At 33.9% G+C, this 20,010-nt stretch overlaps 1 protein-coding gene across 1 annotated transcript in view; it reads right to left on the bottom strand.

Annotated features, from left to right (window-relative positions):
• Positions 1-20,010, bottom strand: part of LOC144450002 (uncharacterized) — a gene marked incomplete at its 3' end in the record, with an annotated part of 68,285 nt that overhangs the window by 7,702 nt on the left and 40,573 nt on the right. Inside the window, exons 34-60 of the mRNA XM_078140568.1 lie at positions 19,092-19,241; positions 18,035-18,216; positions 17,524-17,704; positions 17,135-17,275; positions 16,120-16,242; positions 15,591-15,719; positions 14,440-14,691; positions 12,838-12,963; positions 11,594-11,716; positions 10,667-10,795; positions 10,262-10,378; positions 9,905-10,042; positions 9,075-9,209; positions 8,401-8,526; positions 7,958-8,077; positions 7,211-7,330; positions 6,521-6,640; positions 6,007-6,129; positions 5,484-5,621; positions 4,609-4,860; positions 3,837-4,079; positions 3,035-3,289; positions 2,387-2,509; positions 1,848-1,988; positions 1,294-1,416; positions 729-851; positions 359-475 (exon numbers count right to left, since the gene is read on the bottom strand). Coding sequence (XP_077996694.1) covers positions 359-475; positions 729-851; positions 1,294-1,416; positions 1,848-1,988; positions 2,387-2,509; positions 3,035-3,289; positions 3,837-4,079; positions 4,609-4,860; positions 5,484-5,621; positions 6,007-6,129; positions 6,521-6,640; positions 7,211-7,330; positions 7,958-8,077; positions 8,401-8,526; positions 9,075-9,209; positions 9,905-10,042; positions 10,262-10,378; positions 10,667-10,795; positions 11,594-11,716; positions 12,838-12,963; positions 14,440-14,691; positions 15,591-15,719; positions 16,120-16,242; positions 17,135-17,275; positions 17,524-17,704; positions 18,035-18,216; positions 19,092-19,241 — 4,050 coding nt within the window. The remainder of the gene's footprint in view (positions 1-358; positions 476-728; positions 852-1,293; positions 1,417-1,847; positions 1,989-2,386; positions 2,510-3,034; positions 3,290-3,836; positions 4,080-4,608; positions 4,861-5,483; positions 5,622-6,006; positions 6,130-6,520; positions 6,641-7,210; positions 7,331-7,957; positions 8,078-8,400; positions 8,527-9,074; positions 9,210-9,904; positions 10,043-10,261; positions 10,379-10,666; positions 10,796-11,593; positions 11,717-12,837; positions 12,964-14,439; positions 14,692-15,590; positions 15,720-16,119; positions 16,243-17,134; positions 17,276-17,523; positions 17,705-18,034; positions 18,217-19,091; positions 19,242-20,010) is intronic.

Below are 20,010 nucleotides of genomic sequence, written 5' to 3'. Positions count from 1 at the left end.
GGACATGGTTCAACATTAATCTTCATCTTCAGTATTTATTATCACTTATGCATGTAGTAATAATGAAGTTACCTTATTGGAATCTAAATTTTGAAGCAATTGGAGTCACATATCGATTTCAATTCTGCAATTGTGAATGTATTTCACAATATTCAATTGCATATACCTTTCAATTTACATGAAATTTGAATTATCAAAATTGACACTATAATATTCGGAGTGATGTGTCAATATTGATTTTATCTTAATAATTAGATATAAATAGGAAACGATGACTCTATTTCTTCTCACTGCAGCATTGCGTTATGAAGGCAAGACGAAAAATGTTAAATACTACCAAAACATATTAAATACTAACCTTCGCAGTCAATTCCATCACCCAAATATCCATCCTTACATTTGCATTCATAACTTCCAATGGTATTGAAACATTCAGCAATCGAGTCACATGGATTTTGTTGACACTCGTCTTTGTCTGTAAAGAGAAACAGAAAGAAGGTATTCGGGGACGCTTAATTTGTTTAATTCATTTCATTGTGCGAAGTGATACTGATTTATGTTCTGGTTTGGTTTGGTCTGGTCTGGTCTGGTCTGGTCTGGTGCAGTGCGGTGTGGTGTGGACTGGTCTGGTATGCTTTGTGTAGTGTTTACGTGTAGCTTTATAAACTAGTTGTTCAGTCTTCATTCGAATATGTTCCTCCCATTTCACTGTAAACGATTTATCTCACCTGAACAATTTCTGCCGTTGGTGTGTAAATCAAAACCAAGACGACATGAACATGTATACCCAGGTGTTTGGTCTTGACAATCATGTTCACATAAATGGCTACCATCAGCACATTCATCTAACGCTGTTTAAAGAAACAAACATATGGAAAATATTAGTTAATTAGATAGTTTATCCAAATTAATTTGACAACAAATATACAATATCACAAACTCAGCCAAGCTGAGGAAAATAGTTGATCACAGTTAGGATCTAGACATTATGTTGTATCGAGAGGATTTGTGCTTTTAAAGGCAGTGTCAATTCTATGCTTCTACGAATTTTAATTACAAATCGCCTTTCAACTATATTGGAAAGGCCTATGCTATCATAAATCAAACCATTCGTATTTTCTTTTCAAATTATGCACTTTGTGTCATGGATTTGAGACAATATAAATGGCATTTAATTATATACTACAATGGTGTCCAATTTGAAGTAAACAATTCGACAATGGATATATTTTCCTATCTTGATCACAGCCGTGAAATAATTGCCACATTATGGTAAGATGACAGAATACTTACGTATACATAAATTACTGTCATCAGGATCTAAAACATATCCTTCGTCACACAGACACTTTTCTTCTCCAGATGTCACATAACATGTTCCATGGTCACAACTGAGTACTGTACATGTCTCAATTGCTATGGAAAGAAAATGTATGCATGCAGGTTTTGATTAGTAAGTTAGGACACATTATGTATGTATGTATGTATGTATGTATGTATGTATGTATGTATGTATGTATGTATGTATGTATGTATGTACGTACGTACGCATGTATTTATGTACATGTATGTATGCATGTGTGTGTATGTGTGTGTGTGTGTGTGTGTGTGTGTGTGGGTGTAAGTGGAACAAAAAATGGATGGATATATGTATGTTTGTTTTAAGAAATAATGATTTAGTTTAAACAGAAAAAAAACACTTGTAATATATATAAAGGTAGGTTTCATGACGCATAGCATCACATTTATGTAGGTAGTTAAGATAGAACCTCTAACATAAAGTAAACAAGTGAACATATGATGGTATTCATGTTATAATATTTTACTGTAATGTGGTCAAGGCTTACCAACACAATTTCTGTTATAGACATCACTAGATTGGAAACCTTCATTACACGAGCAAGTGAATCCCCGGGGATTATCTGTGGCCTCGACATTTGTACAAATCTGGGAACAGTCATCCGTATTCAAATCACACTCATCAATGTCTGCAATGGAGAAGAGAAGACACGTTTGTTAGTTTTACCTCATGGAAATGAATCATTTTGCGAGTTGCTAATATTGAATTTTTATGCTAACAAATATCACACACACACACACACACACACACACACACACACACACACACACACACACGCACACACAATCATATAACTTCACATTGTCCATAGTAATACAATACGAGAGTTACCCAATCACATTTGATTTCATCATACAATTTACTTCATAAAATGTACATTTGGTAAGTGGGTGCATATACACATGGGAGTTCTAAGTTGTCTACTGATTGGTTTACATTACCTTCAACAAGACAGTACTTTTATCAGTTTATCTGTGTCTGATTATGAATTAAACAAGCATCTTATATATTTGACATGCCACTAACCTGTGCATTGCCGTCCATCAGCGTTAAGGTCATAGCCAGCATTGCAGTCACAAAGATAATCTCCATCTCTATTCCTACACACGTGTTCACAGCCACCGTTATCAGTATTGCATTCATTGGTGTCTGTAAAGAAAATACATTGACATGATTAAACAGATGTAAACATTTGCAGGCAGTCTTACATATCTGTTAATGAATGTGTTTACTTTGCATTATAACTGATACCCGAATGATAATTTTGTTAAAGCAATATCATCATATCACTGAAACCATGTGTTTGCTGATGTTTCCATTGGTTACAATTTTAAAAAATATAAATGCGATTCATCTCTACAGTAAGGATATGTATCTTGTCAATCAACTATTAAACTGGCATTCATTTGGCAAATGGTAGATTTTTGACAGACAGAGGTTAAAATGTAAGATTTATTGGTTGGCATATATATATATATATATATATATATATATATATATATATATATATATATATATATATATATATATATATATATATATATATATATATATATATATATATATATAGACATACATCGGTATGAAATTCTAATATTAAGGTTAAAACTATGGAATAGCACCTATACTCAACATGTTATTTTTTTAGATAAACATTAATCTTGTGAAACTCACCTATACATTTCTTGCCATCTCCAGTAAATCCTGTCATACAGGTGCAGTTATAAGAACCCTGGATATTGATACAGTCCGCATGGACATGGCAAGTGTTTGAGTCTGCACACTCATTGATATCACTACAGTTCGTTTTACCATCACCTGTAAAGCCAGGCTTGCATTCACAGGAATAACCTCCTTGTATATTCAAACAAGAACCTCCTTCTGAGTCCTCTATGCAGTCGTCTGTATTCGTACCACATTCATTTATATCTGTAATATAAATTATGTATTAACCCTTGAATTTGCAAATTAAGTCGCCTATTGTTTAATTCCTACACATTGTCATTTACTATTGTCATGTGAAAACCCATTGTTACAATGACAATGATACATACTTTACGACGACCACTGTGGTGATATTTCGGGACAGTATTCGTTTGACGTGATTCACAATGATTTCAGATACATTGGTATAATAACAAATGTGGAAACAACACAACTGATATATAAAGATACTTTATGATGCTGCATACATGTTGTGCACATGACATAATTATTCGTGTTAATGACTTTCTTCAAAGTATCAAATCATTTTGTTACATGTGTGATTTAAAGTTATATATTACATACATATGAAACTCATCTAAATAATGTACATATTACATTAAATTGAGGGAAAAAAGTAACAAGTGTAGGATTCGAACCCACTTCCCCGGAATATATATACATATATATTAGCCGAGTTGGTATTTAACTGAAGAAAAGCACAAGTAAAAGTACACTTAAAATGAAAATTACTTAATTAAAGGCCACATACCTTGACATATGTTATCAACCATAGAGTAACCGTCATTACAGTTGCAGTTATATGTTCCAGCTACATTTTCACATTGTGAGTTGTCTTGACAATTGGCAATGTTCAGTTCACATTCATCCTTATCCTGGCATGTTTTCCCATCTCCAAAATATCCACTATTACACGTACAACTGTAAGACCCTACTTTGTTCTTACATGTGGCAGTTGAAGCACAGTCATTTGCAGAGTCACATTCGTTGACATCTGCCAAAATAGAATGCATAAACAGACAGTTTTATAAATGCTTAATAAGGACACAGATTAATAAATATTACATGTTAAGTGCTTGAGAGTATTAAAGTATGTTAACAGTAAGAAATGTCTGAGAATAGATGACTTAACAGTATCAAATGTTTGAGAGTAAGTGACTTAATACTAACAAATGTTTCAGAGTACATTAATTAACAGTAACAAATATTTGAGTGTAAATGACTTAACACTAACAAATGTTTGAGATTAAGCGAAATAACAATAAAAATAAAAGAAGTGACTTAACAGTATGAAATGTTTGAGAGTAAGTGACTTATACATGAAATTTAACCACCTTCCATATCAAGATATTTCCAATTGATGATTTTACACCCATACGCAGGTCGATAATGAAATGAAATTTGCTGACAAAAAACAATGGACATATTAGACTGGCACGTATTCAGCATTATATCATCGTTAATTCAGAAATATTGTTTTATAATCAAATACTCAAGCATATACACAATATTCAATGACTTGCCTGTACACGATGTTCCATCTCCCGTGAACCCAGTGCGACATGAACAGGTGAAAGACCCAGCAATGTTTGTACAATCTGCATAAGTATCACACACATCAGGGGTCTCTGTACATTCGTCAATGTCTGCACAAGTTTGTCCATTGCCACGGTAACCTTCCTTGCAACTGCACCTGTATGTACCTGGTAAATTGTCACAAATGCCACCATTTGACTCGTCAGCACAAGTGTTGTCACTTGCACATTCGTCATCATCTGAAAAGAAATGTTTCAAAAGTCAAAACACATATGCTTTAAACAAAGGTAGTTTCAAAAAGTTTCCTCAGTAAAAAATGAACCGACCGATAATTATATATTATCCCCCAATATTTTTCTTCTTTCAATCAATTAAATACGAGTGACCTGAGGGGCCTTTATTAATAGTAGTCGCTAGACGAGTAGTGATAACCCTTAGGTCACGATCGGTGTTTTTTTTCTGGCAGAATGAAGAAAATGATTGGAGAATAATATGATTATACCATCGCCTGTAATATTTTAAACATATTGAGGAAGGTAATAGCAATTTTGAGTGTGTTGACTCATACTTCAAACGCTGGTACAGCAGAACCAATGACGTATACACACTTTTGCGTGACATACACGCGCGTTGTTGTGACGGAAACTCGTGTAATTTTCTATTTGCAAAAAAGGTAAAAAGAGTAAAAGAGTAAAAAAATAAACACATTTGAATCTGTTATCGTGAACGAGACAATTTTAAATTTTACAGTAACTCTTCAAACTCTGCATGCAAACAAAAATAAAACAATGACTAACTGTCAAGTCTATAAATTTGCATGAACAACGTTAAGATGCTGGTATTGTGGTTACACGACACCTACCATCACAAGTGGTACCATCCCCGCGATATCCTTGTATACAATTACACATATATGTCCCTGGTTGATTCGTACATAATGCATATTGATGGCAATTATCAGCCTCTTGGTGGGAATCAGGAAGTGAACATTCATCAACGTCTGAAGAAAATACACGGTATAGAACAAGAAGAAAGGTAAACATTAGTATTACATCCTTGCACTATGATGAAAATTGTAACACATGTTTATCACATATATTACAAAATAAGCGATATATTATACTTATCACGGATCTATAGTGATATTTTATCAAATACTTATTGTCCAGCATTATTTTGGCACTAGTGAGTAACATTTTATCCTCAGTGTTGTTATGCAGAAGCTATTACCTTCGGTTTTCGGCCTAGGAAATAGCTGCTATATTCGTAACAGTTTAAGAAGTAGATAACGTGTACTCGTGCCCTCGGTGTAAGGCAGTGTGTTTAACTGTAAATATACCATTCGATACACATATGTGCACATATTGGTGCTAGAAATGTCTCACCTAGGCATTGGAATCCATCTCCAGTAAAGCCTTGATTGCATGCACACGTGTAGGACCCTTCAGTGTTGGTGCACTCGGCGTTGGCATGACATATGTGATCCCCATTTGTACATTCGTCAGTGTCTGCAGGAATTTAACAATATTAAAATTTGTGTTAAAATGTAGCTTAAATAAACAGACAACTACTAATTCATATGCACTTAATAAATAGTGTAGGGTGTGAATGTTGTAGATAATACAGTCTCTGATATATGAAAAATCTAAGATGTTCTGATAGAAAAAGTGGCAAGAGGAGACAAGAAAGGAACATAAACCATGACGAAGCTACTACCACTGATTATATGAGAACCAATACACCAGTTGCCAGTTTCAAGATGTATCACGCATCTTTCCACACTGTCACAGGCATACACCATAGTATTATATCTGTCCTACAGGGTGGGGTGGGGGTTAATTTGGAATACAAATAATTGAATACCTGCCTATGGTTATAGTGCTATCAACAGAAACTCACCTTCACATGTGCCATCGTCCATATAATACCCAGCGAGACAATAACATGTGAATGATCCTTCAGTGTTGTTACATTTTGCAGTTTGTCCACATATCATATCAACATTACACTCATTTACGTCTGTGGTAGTGTAAAGTACAACAAAAGTATATTTGTTACGATTTTTAAATTATATTTTAAGGAAACAAATTATGAATATACTGAAGATATTGATATATAGCCTACAAATTTATAGCAGGACTTCATCGTGTCATTTTACTCATTTCAGCTATGTAACAAATACACTTATTAAACACATATTCAAATAGAAGTCTCAAATAAAACAAAATCGATAAACTGTATATTTAAGTAGACACATGGATGAGGATTAGGTATTCATTTTGGATTTTTAATTTATAAAAAAATATGATCATGGCTTCTTACTTGAAAAATCAATGTGAAACTCGAAGCAAAAAGCTAACATGTGTAAAAAGTTCATTATTGTACGTACAATAACATGATTTTATAAATGTATTAATCTTTTGAATTTATTGAATTACAGACAAGAACTTTGCATATGTTGATTCACATTCGTTTTTCAAGTAGGAAGCTAATATAATTAAATTATTGTATAAACTAAAATTGAAAAATAAATACCCAATCTTCATGCATATGGCCACTTTAGAATACTGTCATATAACTTTTACTTACCGACACATGTGATACCATCTCCTTCATATCCAGTTTTACACTTACAAATAAACGAACCTTGTGTATTGTTGCACACAGCATTTTCATTACAGTTCGCAGTTGTGTTACACTCGTTGATATCTTTCAGAAAAAAATTAATAATAAATAAACAAACAAACAAACAAACAAACAGAGGGATTAGGAGTATTACAGTATTATTAGTATTATAGGAGAACTTGCATTTTTATATATGTATCCATGTGTGAACGTATATGTGTCTTATTTAATATCTCACACAAAGTATATACATACAACGTGACCAATTAAATGGATAAAAATACTGAGGCACAAACACAGAAAACAGTATGTATAAACATGTATATAATACGATGCCATCTCATGTCGTGATGTACCTCTGTTTCATGTATATATATATATATATATATATATATATATATATATATATATATATACATATATATATATATATTTAAACAAACAAACAAATTTATATATATATAGTCACGTGTGTACATATCTATATCTATATATCTGTCTGTCTGTCTGTCTGTCTGTCTGTCTGTCTGCCTGTTTGTCTGTCTGTCTGTCTGTCTGTCTGTCTGTCTGTCTGCCTGCCTGTCTGTCTGTCTGTCTGTCCGTCCATTTGCCTGAGTTATGTATTTCTGTTTGTAATAACCTTTTTGAAGTTAACTATTCCTGTTACCAGTATATACATGCTTTAACGAAAAGTTACATTTTGTTTAGTACCTGTGCACTGTGTACCAATTTTCTCGTAGCCATCCTTACATATACATACGTAACTACCAACTTCGTTTACACATACTGCCAAGTCCGAACAAATAGCTTGATCGTCGCATTCGTTGATATCTAGAAAACAAAGTATTTTTGGATATTATTGGATTGGATGTTGGATTACTTGATAATAGATAAGAAACTCTTAAGTCTTATGTTTAATATTATCTACTACTGTGCTTTGATACATATTTCACAGAGTTGCGAAAACGCCCAGATATATGAGCCATAATTATACCATTTCTATTACAGTTATTAACAATGTTGGCGAAAACCCATTTTATATACATATTGAAATTATATAAAATTTGGAAAGTATCAAAACTGAAAATAGTATTTATAAGATAGTATTTAACACATAGTTTCTTTTATATGAATAATATGCAACTATTACATACCAGAACATGTTCGAATGTCAGAACTAAGTTGGTATCCATCGTTACATGAACAAATATACCCGGATGGTGTATCTTCACATTCGTGCTGACATTCATTTGTATCGTTATACTTGCATTCATCGATTCCTGAAAAGTCGAATTATAATGAGTATTAGATATGAGTGAGTGAGTGAGTGAGTGAGTGAGTGAGTGAGTGAGTGAGTGAGTGAGTGAGTGAGTGAGTAAATTAGTGACTCGTTGAATTAATGTGATTTATGTATGTATGTATGTATGTATGTATGTGTGTGTTTATGTATGTATGTATGTGTGTTTATGCCTGTGTGCGTGCGTACGTGCATGCCTGCCTGCCTGCCTGCATGCATGCATGCATGTATGTATGTATGTATGTATGTATGTATGTATGTATGTATGTATGTATGTATGTATGTATGTATGTACTATGTATGTATGGATGGATGTATGGATGGATGGATGGATGGATGCATGCATGTATGTATGTACGGATGGATGGATGGGTGGGTGGGTGGATTGATGGATGGATGGATGGATGTATGGCTGTATAAATCGGGTGTAGGCAAATTAAATTATCATTGATTTGTAACTTATCATTGACGACTTATGTACCAATAAATGGATATGATAATCATATCATAAAATATACCATATAAACATACCTACGCATACTGCAATGGTGACATCTGTGTCATTTAACTGATAGCCTTTACTGCACTGACAAATTCCGGTACTACTACCATCTATGAAACACACACCATTAAGACAATCCCTTGTACAGCTTGATGAGAGTTGAACTATTTTGAAAAACAACAACAACATCAAAGCCTGAGATAAGGATTCTTTTTGTCAATTATCTATCATGTTCTACACACATTGTATCTTAATAAACATATGAACAATTTGAACAGTGTGAGGAAGGCATGATGAAGGGTGTATTATTATTGACACAATGTAGAACCATGTACTTTCCTTCAACAATTAAACTCTATTTCCCAATACCATGCAGCTGTTTTGTTTGATACCACGACGCATAAACCAACAAGAAACTGCATATGCCACACATCATTGGCAAGATCGCATTTATTGCTACATTTAGTCTAAATGAAATACACCATTTATATGTTTTGCAACTATATGCGTACATTCGGATGCCAATGTTTTTCATATGGAGGATGCATATATGTCCTTTACGGTGTTTATTTGATGTCTGTTTGATGGCAAGTAGAGTTTAGTTCAGTTCACTTAAAAAAAATGTAGCCAGAAGGTGTACTTATTCATCTTGCTATTTTAAAGTGAAACATGCCCAGTTTCTTAATGGATTCTGCATGGTTGTATCAAACAGAAAGAGCTGTATAGTATTGTGAAATAAACTGGCACGTGGCTCAGGTATGACGTATTAATGTACTGTATAGGCTTTGATAAGGAAGGTAAATTATATTGCTTAAACGTAGTGAAATACAATCAAACAATTGAATATTGGAATACGAACTGTTGCACGTCTTTCCGTCAGCATCTAGGTCAAATCCATCAAAACAAGTACACATGTATCCAGCACTACCGTTTACTGGTTGTAAGTTGGTACAATTCTGTGAACAATCATCTGTCTCATATAGACATTCGTCGATATCTTAAAAGGAAAACAGAAAAAAAAGTGTGTCAATGTAAATTATAACAGTTGGCATAGTTATGGTATATGTGTATATAGATATAGTTATTTGTTATTCCAGTTACATGCTACATTGCATAGCTACATGCATACATTATAAATGTTGTGTCATACATACATACATACATACATACATACATACATGCTTGCTGGGTTTACATTTTAACATTATAATCCTACCTTCACAGTTGATCCCATCGTTACTCAACACATAGCCGTCATAGCAATCACATTCAAAGGCACCAACTGTATTGATACAGAGATGGAGGCATGGGTCTTGCTTACATTCATCAACATCTGTAATAACAATTTTGAAATACATTTATATACAACCTTCCAACTCTGTGTTCAAGGTGCTTTAATACTACCCCTTGTAACGGATCTATAGCATCACGAAGGCCCTCTGTACTTCCTCAGCTATGATTGCCGAGAGCATACAATCCTTGCAGTATATGTAAGCGCATACGATTAAGGCATTCATATCACTAACACTTATCAAATCCACTTCTCCGTTAGTGTAACGTTCGTGAGAAAGGCAAAGTCACCATTCAAATTCTTTATTATTTGTCATCATAATATACCTACCTGTACAGTTCAATGTCCCAACACCTATGTATCCAGGATAACACTGGCAATCGTAGCTACCAAGTGTATTCACACAAATAGCAAACTCGTGACAATTAGTGTTGTCTGGAATTGTACATTCATTGATATCTGTAGGAAAAATACACGTTGTGAATATCTGTCCATTATGCATGCGGATGTCAAAGATCCTAAAATGCTAACCACATAAATAGTGTGAAGAAAGCTCATTTCTGAAAATGTTAAGTCTAAGTCCATATTGAACTTCTGGTACAATCTATGGACCGTGATGGAGGACGTTGCCAACTTCCGAGATTTGGGGACTATTATCTGAAGTCTTGTATGCGTCGTGACTTCTGAAAACACCAATGGAGCTTTAGTGGGTACGTGCTTTGGTGAGGATTTAAATTCATGAAGATAAACACAAATCGTCACCACTGTATCACTATAGGAAAAGTCAAATTTACCAACCTCTACCCTACCTTTGACCCACCTAACTACCATCTCTGCCAAGGGGTAATATGAGACGAGGTGACACTTTTGACTGCCTACAACCCCCAAGGGGAGAGGTCATCGGGGGTAAATGAAGTCAAAGGTGTCACTTCGTCTCATACTCATCAAATTTACACATCCTCTGCTAAAGATTTCCCCCGGTGGAAAGACATGGTCAAATATGACTTTTCGTGTAGTGGTATATGACTTCTCATACACCTCTTTACCTCTTTATATTCAAAAGGTCTATATCAAACTAAATAGACTACTTGTACGAAGTCTACTCAATACTGAATGATATAAACAAGTAAACGTTTGAATATATTATAACTAATTATTTTTAGTAATATTTGAACAAAACCAAGCATTGTATTATGTTGCAAGAGAAGGACGAATAGAATTGATTGTTTTTAAAAGGTGATATGTTTATATACATACCTGAACAAGATACCCCGTCTCCAGCATACCCAGTATTGCATACACACTTGTAAGAACCTTCTGTATTTTGACACGTTGCCGTGGGTGAACAGTTTGTCGTATTAAATTGACATTCATTTATGTCTTTGGAAAAAGAAATGGATGAAAATGCGTTAAGTATAATATTTTGTTAAGTTAGAGCGTTTTTCTTTTAGTGATATGAATAGTGTTTCGAACTATATACCGAATGCCAGACTCAGTATTACTCAACACAACATTGTATTTGCTGGAGTCAGACACTGGAATTCAATGCCATATCATCTAAAACGAATAAATTCAAGATTTAAATTTCAAAAAACTTTAAAATATTACTTATCAGCTTTGTGATTTCTTTAAAAAAAATATCCGTATATTCTTTATAGATTTTTTTTCTCGACACTGTGTGACTTTCTTGTAAATTTTATTACTAAAATACTTATGGGCTGTGGACTCGACTACTTCCACAGTCCAAACCAGATACAATAAATTGTTCTATTTTGTTTGTTTTGAATTGTAGGTTTTTAATACTTGAGTTTATATTCAACTTTGTTCTATTTATCTATATCTGGTTGAATAAAGATTCAGTAAAAACTTGTGAAATAGAATTTTCTGTTGCCACCTCGTATTTTACAACGACACAAACATACATACATACATACATACATACATACATACATACATACATGCATACATACATACATACATAAATAAATACATACATACATACATACATACATAAATGCATACATACATACATACATACATACATACATACATACATACATACATACATACATACATACACACGCACGCACGCACGCACGCACGCACGCACACACACACACACACACACACACACACACATACATACATACATACATACATACATACATACATACATACATACATACATACATACATACATACATACATATAAACACATGATAATTCATGAAATATCAATCCTGCCTAGCTAAACAAAATCATATTTAATTGGGCTAAAAGTGACTTTATAAAGTACATTTTAGACTGTTTAAATGTACTGATATTCTTTGTCACGTTTTATAATAAGTGAATACAAAAACACACTTTCCCAAAAGGCTAACCCTGAAAACTCACAGAAATATATATAATGTAATCGATTGATAATTTATCATTAAATGCATTGTCTGGATGTTCATTCTGAAATCAAACTTCTGTAGCATAATCATTTTAAATTAGTATACCTGCACAGTGTGTTCCATTACCATTGTACCCAATATCACATTCACATCTGTACGAACTGACTGTATTTACACAAATTGATCCATCAGCGGTACAGTTATTAGCAGAGCTGGTACATTCATCAATGTCTGTAAAGTAGAATGTATTAATATGATACTTATATATAATCCCATGAAATCAATGTTAGTTTTACGTCATAATGCTCCGAGTATGATTCCGCGGACTAATACAAATTCGAGCCGGTAGGCGAGAATTTGTAGTCCGCGGAATCATACGAGGAGCATTATGACGTAAAACTAACATTGATTTCATGGAATTATATATTTATCACATTACTAAGTATTTCCCCGTATTTTTCGAAAAAATTTTAAATCGTATTTTACGAATACTGCATCATTTCATCGCACTAAATTCTTCATCGCGTATTAAAAAATGGCGCCCGATGGCTATGCAAATTACATAATCGCGTGACCTGTCGCGAGGTCAAGCTTACCATGTATGGTATCGGTCATACTGTTGTGTGGTTTCTCAACCAAAATTATCGGTTATAACCTTGCGATGTACATGTAATATCGAATTTAGTTTAAAACGTAAGTAGAATTGTCTGAATACGACTTTTGTGCCGTCATTTTAATAATATTTTCTCGGGTTGTGTAAGTTCGGAGATCTGAGCTCGACGGAAAATCGGAAGTAAGCTTGTCGACTGCTACATCGATAATCTACGTGATTTTTAAATAGAATAAAATGTATCAAATAAAAATAAAAGGACTTCTACGTATGAAACTCATGTCATCCAAGGATATATGTAACGTTACTAACGTAATGTATGCATTTACGTTTTGAAAGCACATAATTATTACGATAAACTTGATCGTAGGGTAGGATTGACACGAACACTCAAACAACGGTACGGAGAAAAAATAGTTCGGTAGAACAGGGGTGATATGCTCTGAAATCACCCCCTGTTTGACGTCACACAGTAGAAGATATGCACGTATTTATGTGATAAAGTAAAATAAATGTTTGCGACAAAGTCGAAATTGCAGTATTATTCTTGGTGCTGAAAATTATAATATTGTATTTTATTTTAGTGTTGTACATTCCAAAGAAAACGAAAAATGCTGACGCCTTTTGAAAGGAAAGAAAACTAATCAACATATATACAATAGTTATTGATATGCGCCTGCATGGATGCATAAATGGCATGGACATGTATGTATGTATGTATGTATGTATGTATGTATGTATGTATGTATGTATGTATGTACGTATGTACGTACGTATGTATGTATGTATGTATGTATGTATGTATGTATGTATGTATGTATGTATGTCTGTGTGTGTCTATGTATGTATGTATGTATGTATGTATGTATGTATGTATGTATGTATGTATGCATGTGTGTATATTATGTATGTATGTATGTATGTATGTATGTATGTATGTATGTATGTATGTATGTATGTATGTACGTACGTACGTACGTACGTACGTATGTATGTATGTATGTATGTATGTATGTATGTATACACCTTTTTCTATACACATTAATTACCTATGTGTTATCATTTGGATAAATAGGGAGTAAGTTTTGATGCCTCACCGGTACAATGTGTTCCATTGCCTATATAGCCTGCGTTACATTTACAGAAGTAGCTGCCATCTGTGTCTTCACAGGAAGCTCTGTGTGGGTTACAATTATTCAAAGTATAATGTTGACATTCGTCTATATTTGTACAGTTGTACCCATTCCCCGTCCATCCTTTGTTACAGCTGCATTCATATGATCCATTAATATTGGTACACGTAGCATGTGGATCACATTCGTCAGTAAGTCGTTCACATTCATCTACATCTGTATGAATTAGAATAATTAGAATGTGTTAAACAACGTATCAATAGGATATTCCAGACTACAAACAGGAAATGGGCAATACAGCTCCCTTACTTAAATTAGGGGGTACTATCACCTCGTAGAACCGTTCATTAAGAACTCTGTCCGTCGGTATTCTGTAAAAGTGCAAACCAGGGACTTTTTTCGTATTGTTTAGACATCGAGGAATGCAGCAGTGCTCTATGATTAACCGAGTAACCTATTACTTTTGTATATCGCCAAGATACAAATAGACAGGAAGTAGAGCGTCATCATGACAACTTTGGAAAGGCCTATTCCTGTGTATTCAATTCACAGAAATAACCCATTAACCCTTCTGAAGGGAGGGGGCTAAATAATTCGACAAAATAGGGGGGGGGGGTTATATGAGCCATTAAATAACACACATTGGCAATGTCCTGTACATAACAATACATCATGGGAAAACATATATTCCACAGTCCTTTGATCACAATTACAAAATCTGCCGTAACTAAGACAGTTTTATCTATAACTGACTTACAGCTATAATTTCGATGAATTTTGTCTTGTCTCACCACTATTATATACATAATGATTATAAGTTGGAAGAAACGATGTCTTTGTTGATCCTTTTGAGGATGGTTGACCAGAAAAATGAATTTCAGACTCCATTTTACTGACTTGAATGTAAAAACCACCATGTTTAATAATGGAAAAAGATGCACTAACTACAACAAAAACTAGTTATCATGTAGAAACATATAACCATACACACTGGATTCTTTGAGCGCCATAGCCGTCTTTCCTACTGTGCAGTATGCCTCTGCACTGACAGATTTTTACTCTATGTGTGTATGTAAACATTGCGATTATGAAAATGTGTGTATTGTTTCACATACCTGTACAGGTTTGTCCTACAGCAGTTCTCTCGAATCCAACTTTACACGTGCAGGTGTAGGAGCCTATATTATTCCTACAGTTTGTATTGAGATCTTCACAAGGCGATATACCTTCACATTCATCAACGTCTGTGAATAAAACAAATACACTATGTTAAATAAAAAAATATGTCCATGAAAACTTGACTATCACAACAAACCACAACAGGGGGTATCCAAATATGTAAATGCAATGTAAATTATAAATATTGACTCAATCGTTTCTGAATTTGTATAGCCAATGTATATTGCTGCATGTTGAAAATTGTCCAGATACGAAACTTTGCATCACTTCTTTAAAATTCTAACTTTACAAATAATTGTCGTTAATTATCCAATGATATATACAGATTACATTATTACTGACTTGTAAATGTCAATTCCTACATTACTCGTAAAGGATGACAAAAACACACATTTCCAACTTGTTTGTAAATAGGTACATTACAAAGTACAATATGTGGTAAATTTGATAAAAGTGTCACGTCACCTTCGCAGAATGTTCCGTTGCCGCTATAACCAACTTTACAGGTACAATTAAATCCACCGCCTATATTGAGACAGGTAGCTTCGTCATGACAGTTGTCAATGTTTTCAGCACACTCGTCTATGTCTAAACCAGAACAAATGAGTACAAAATGAAATGACAATTAAATATACGTATCTAAACACAAAATATAGAAATGGTAATGTTTATAATTACTGAATGTAATTCCAAGGTTCAAGTTTTTTTAAATCGTATTTTCACGTTTTTTCTTAATGTCAGTGTTGTGCAAGCAAGACATGGTGACTGATTTGCTCAGGCATTAAAATGGCTGAATACAAGTCTAAGGAGAATCCAACAGCGTTTTATTCTCACTTTGACATACATTTGTTCTAGATCCTCTTGCAAAATTTAATCACTCGTCGGTGTGTACTTACCCTTATATCTCCAATACATATAAGAGGTCATAAGCCTGGAGATTGGGTATTGATTTCTGATTGATAATTTACAAAACAATTTTATTATGGCTTCTTACTTGCAAAATCAACTTGAAACATCATAGACCAAGTCTGTTTTTGTAACTCAATACATTGCAAAAAAAATATTTTAAAAAGTGGGTAATACATTTGTTATTGTAAGTGAAATAACAAAAGTATATTAATTTATTAACGTTCTGCAATGTATTGAGTTACAAACAAGGACTAAGTCTATGTTGTTTCACATTGACTTTCCAAGTAGGAAGCCATGATAAAATTGTTTCCTGAATTAAAAATCCGAAATAAATACCCAATCCCCATCCATATGGCCACTCTAAGGTTGGTTGTATCTAAAGGTAGTACAGTAACTAACTGGTTTTAATCGTGATTACATTTGAGCCCCTGATTCTATGATAAAATTGTTTAATGAAAAAATACAGAACCTCATCCATATGGCCACTTTAAGGCAAACACACAATATGTTGAGTACTTGAAGGCATTTATATACCACAGAGTGTGCATATTTTACTTGATCATTGTTTTACCTGTGCATCCCTTTTTGTCTGTATTTAAGCGATAACCATCTCGACATCGGCAAATGTAGCTTTTTAATGTGTTCTCACACTCTTGGTCACAGAATGGGTTGGTTTCAATGAAATCTCGCCCTTCTGAACATTCATCAAAATCTGAAATCACAAAAATAAAACTGTACTGAAGTTCCATAGCATCTTTTATATATATTGAGTTACAAAACATAAAAGTAGGAAGCCATGATGAAATAGTTTAATAAATTAAAAATCCTAAAATAAATACCCAATCCTCATCCATGTGGCCAATTTGACCAAAGTAATCTCATTTATTCAGGAAGTTAGGACATTAAGTGAAAAAAATGGCAGGAAGGATAAGTTTAATCTTAAAATAAGTGTATACTTACCAAAGCACTTAGTACCATTTCCTATGAGACCATTGGGACAGTCACCACACTCTGCCACTAACGATGGGGCGGGTAAATCCGTACAGTTAACACCAGGAAAACATGGATTGTCTGCACATCCATCGTAGTCCTCTCCACAGAAATCACCAGTATAACCAGGTGTACACTTACATGTTACAACCTGTGATCGAATTATTCCAATAGAAACGATGAGAAGAAGATGACGGCAACATACGTGTGTGTATACAATACAAAGATAGATATATACATGAATGCTGTAGTTCGTTTGTTCGTTCGCTCATTCATTCATTCATTCATTCATTCATTCATTCATTCATTCATTCATTCATTCATTACTTGTTAATTCAGTCAGTCAGTCAGTCACTCACTCACTCACTCACTCACTCACTCACTCACTCACTCACTCACTCACCCATTCACTCACCCACTCACTCACCCATTCACTCACCCACTCATTCACTTGATATACATACTCACTTGATATACCTACCGAGAATTTGTCATTATTAATATCAGCATTCTTGACAAACGTTTCATAGTTACATACACCATCATTCTCACATTCACAAATCTTAATAAGTGGCACAAAAGCTGTCGTTGCTTTTCCATCTGAAGCCAGGATTGTCAGATTGACTCTTTCCTTGTCTTCTGGTATCCATGTAAATGTTCCATCTATATGTAAATGAAGGGTAACAGGATTAAGCCCTACAACTTCAATATATAAAAAGAGTGATTTCAGTACAGTTTGTTAACATTACCTTGTCCCACTCATTTCAGTTTCTAATGGAGTTATATATTTACTTATATTACTTTGAATCATGATGGTCAAATAGCTAGAGTGACCGTTTGGAGCCCAATTCGCTGCCGTTTGTTTCTGAATGGCTAAAGTTCTTGGGCCAAATTTGAACCACGACCGTTATACCGCTATATAGATCCGTGTAAGGTGCTCTGAGCAAAGAACAAACTTCTTAATAACCAAGCTGTAATTGCGTTGGTATTAACACATAATACAATAAATATGCAGCAGATTACATTACTAACATCATAAGATCAACATTAGCTATGTTACCAAATAATGATATTTTTCTTTTGGAAAATACAGTACGAGTTAAATAGAATATCCGATGGCCAGTTATGAAAATTTTTTGGATCATTATAACAATAATAATCTTTATACTGGATAGTTCTTTAAGCATATAAACACTGGTCTCCAAAGAAGTTCTGTGAGGGCCATCCCTCATGGGTTCAGTGTTAATGCAGGAGGAAATGGGAGTACCTGGGAAAACCTGCGTTGTTCGGTAGAGTCAAACTGAACGACACTCTTCTTACTTACACAGCGTGGTAAATTTGAACCCCGACCGCAGTGGTAAAAAGCAAGTGGTTTAACCACTCGGCCACCGACAACCCGTATGTTTTATAACGTATTCAGGGATAGATCTGTGTCTTTGTATCTGAAGATCAAGAATCGAGTGCAGTCAAACCAGAAGCATGGATACTTTCTCTACAATAACAGAAACAAAACATGTCACGTAAATAGACCAACCTACCTTGTGAGATTTGAGCTCCAGTTATTGGCTCTGATAATGAAAACTGTACATCATCACCATTCTGATCCCATGCACTTAATTGTAGGGTAACACTCTTGCCTACCTCAATCTCTATCAAGGAATCGCCGGTAATATTTGGCGGGAAGTTTTCTGTAAGAAAACAGAATTAGTCAGATTATCAAATAGTAACAACGTCTTGCAAAATAATATAACTATATGATGACCCAATATTATCAATACATCTAAATATGATCAACGTATTGTCAGTTGTCAATGGATAATAAGGCTAATCCAGTATTTATTTGAAATGGGTTATGCAACAATATATATTGTGTTTCTATATATACTGGTATATTCTGGTTTGAAGATAACAAAAATAAATAATACTCTCATCTGTTGGAGGGTGTCTTTTTTATTTGTACTTTGTTGGAGGGTGTGTTTTTTATTTGTACTTGCGTTTGATTGTGTCTGTCTGTCTGTGTCTGTGCCTGTCTGTCTGTCTGTCCGTCCGTTTGTGTCTTTGTATTTTTATTTTTATTTTTTTATTTATGTATGTATGTATGTATGTATGTATGTATGTATGTATGTATGTATGTATGTATGTATGTATGTATGTATGTATGTATTTGTTTTTTGTTTGTTTATTTGTTTGTTTACATGTTTTTTTGTTTGTTTGTTTGTTTGTTTGTTTGCTTGTGTTTTTGTTGTATTTGCGTATGTTTGTTTCTTTGTATCCCGAATTGAAAAGGACAAATATAATTTGTAAATGATCTGAGATAGTGCAAATGGTGAAGCATACACCACGGTGTCAAATGCTTAAGTGGCTATATGGATGAAAATTGGTTATTTATTTTATAAAAATATTTTACTTGACAAACCCATGTGAAACAACATATACAAAGTCTTTGTTAGTAATACC

Source organism: Glandiceps talaboti, chromosome 19 (assembly GCF_964340395.1).
Source record: "Glandiceps talaboti chromosome 19, keGlaTala1.1, whole genome shotgun sequence".
NCBI lineage: Eukaryota > Metazoa > Hemichordata > Enteropneusta > Spengelidae > Glandiceps > Glandiceps talaboti.
The sequence above is the reverse complement of the archived record's forward strand: the minus strand, read 5'-3'. Positions and strand labels throughout refer to the sequence as shown.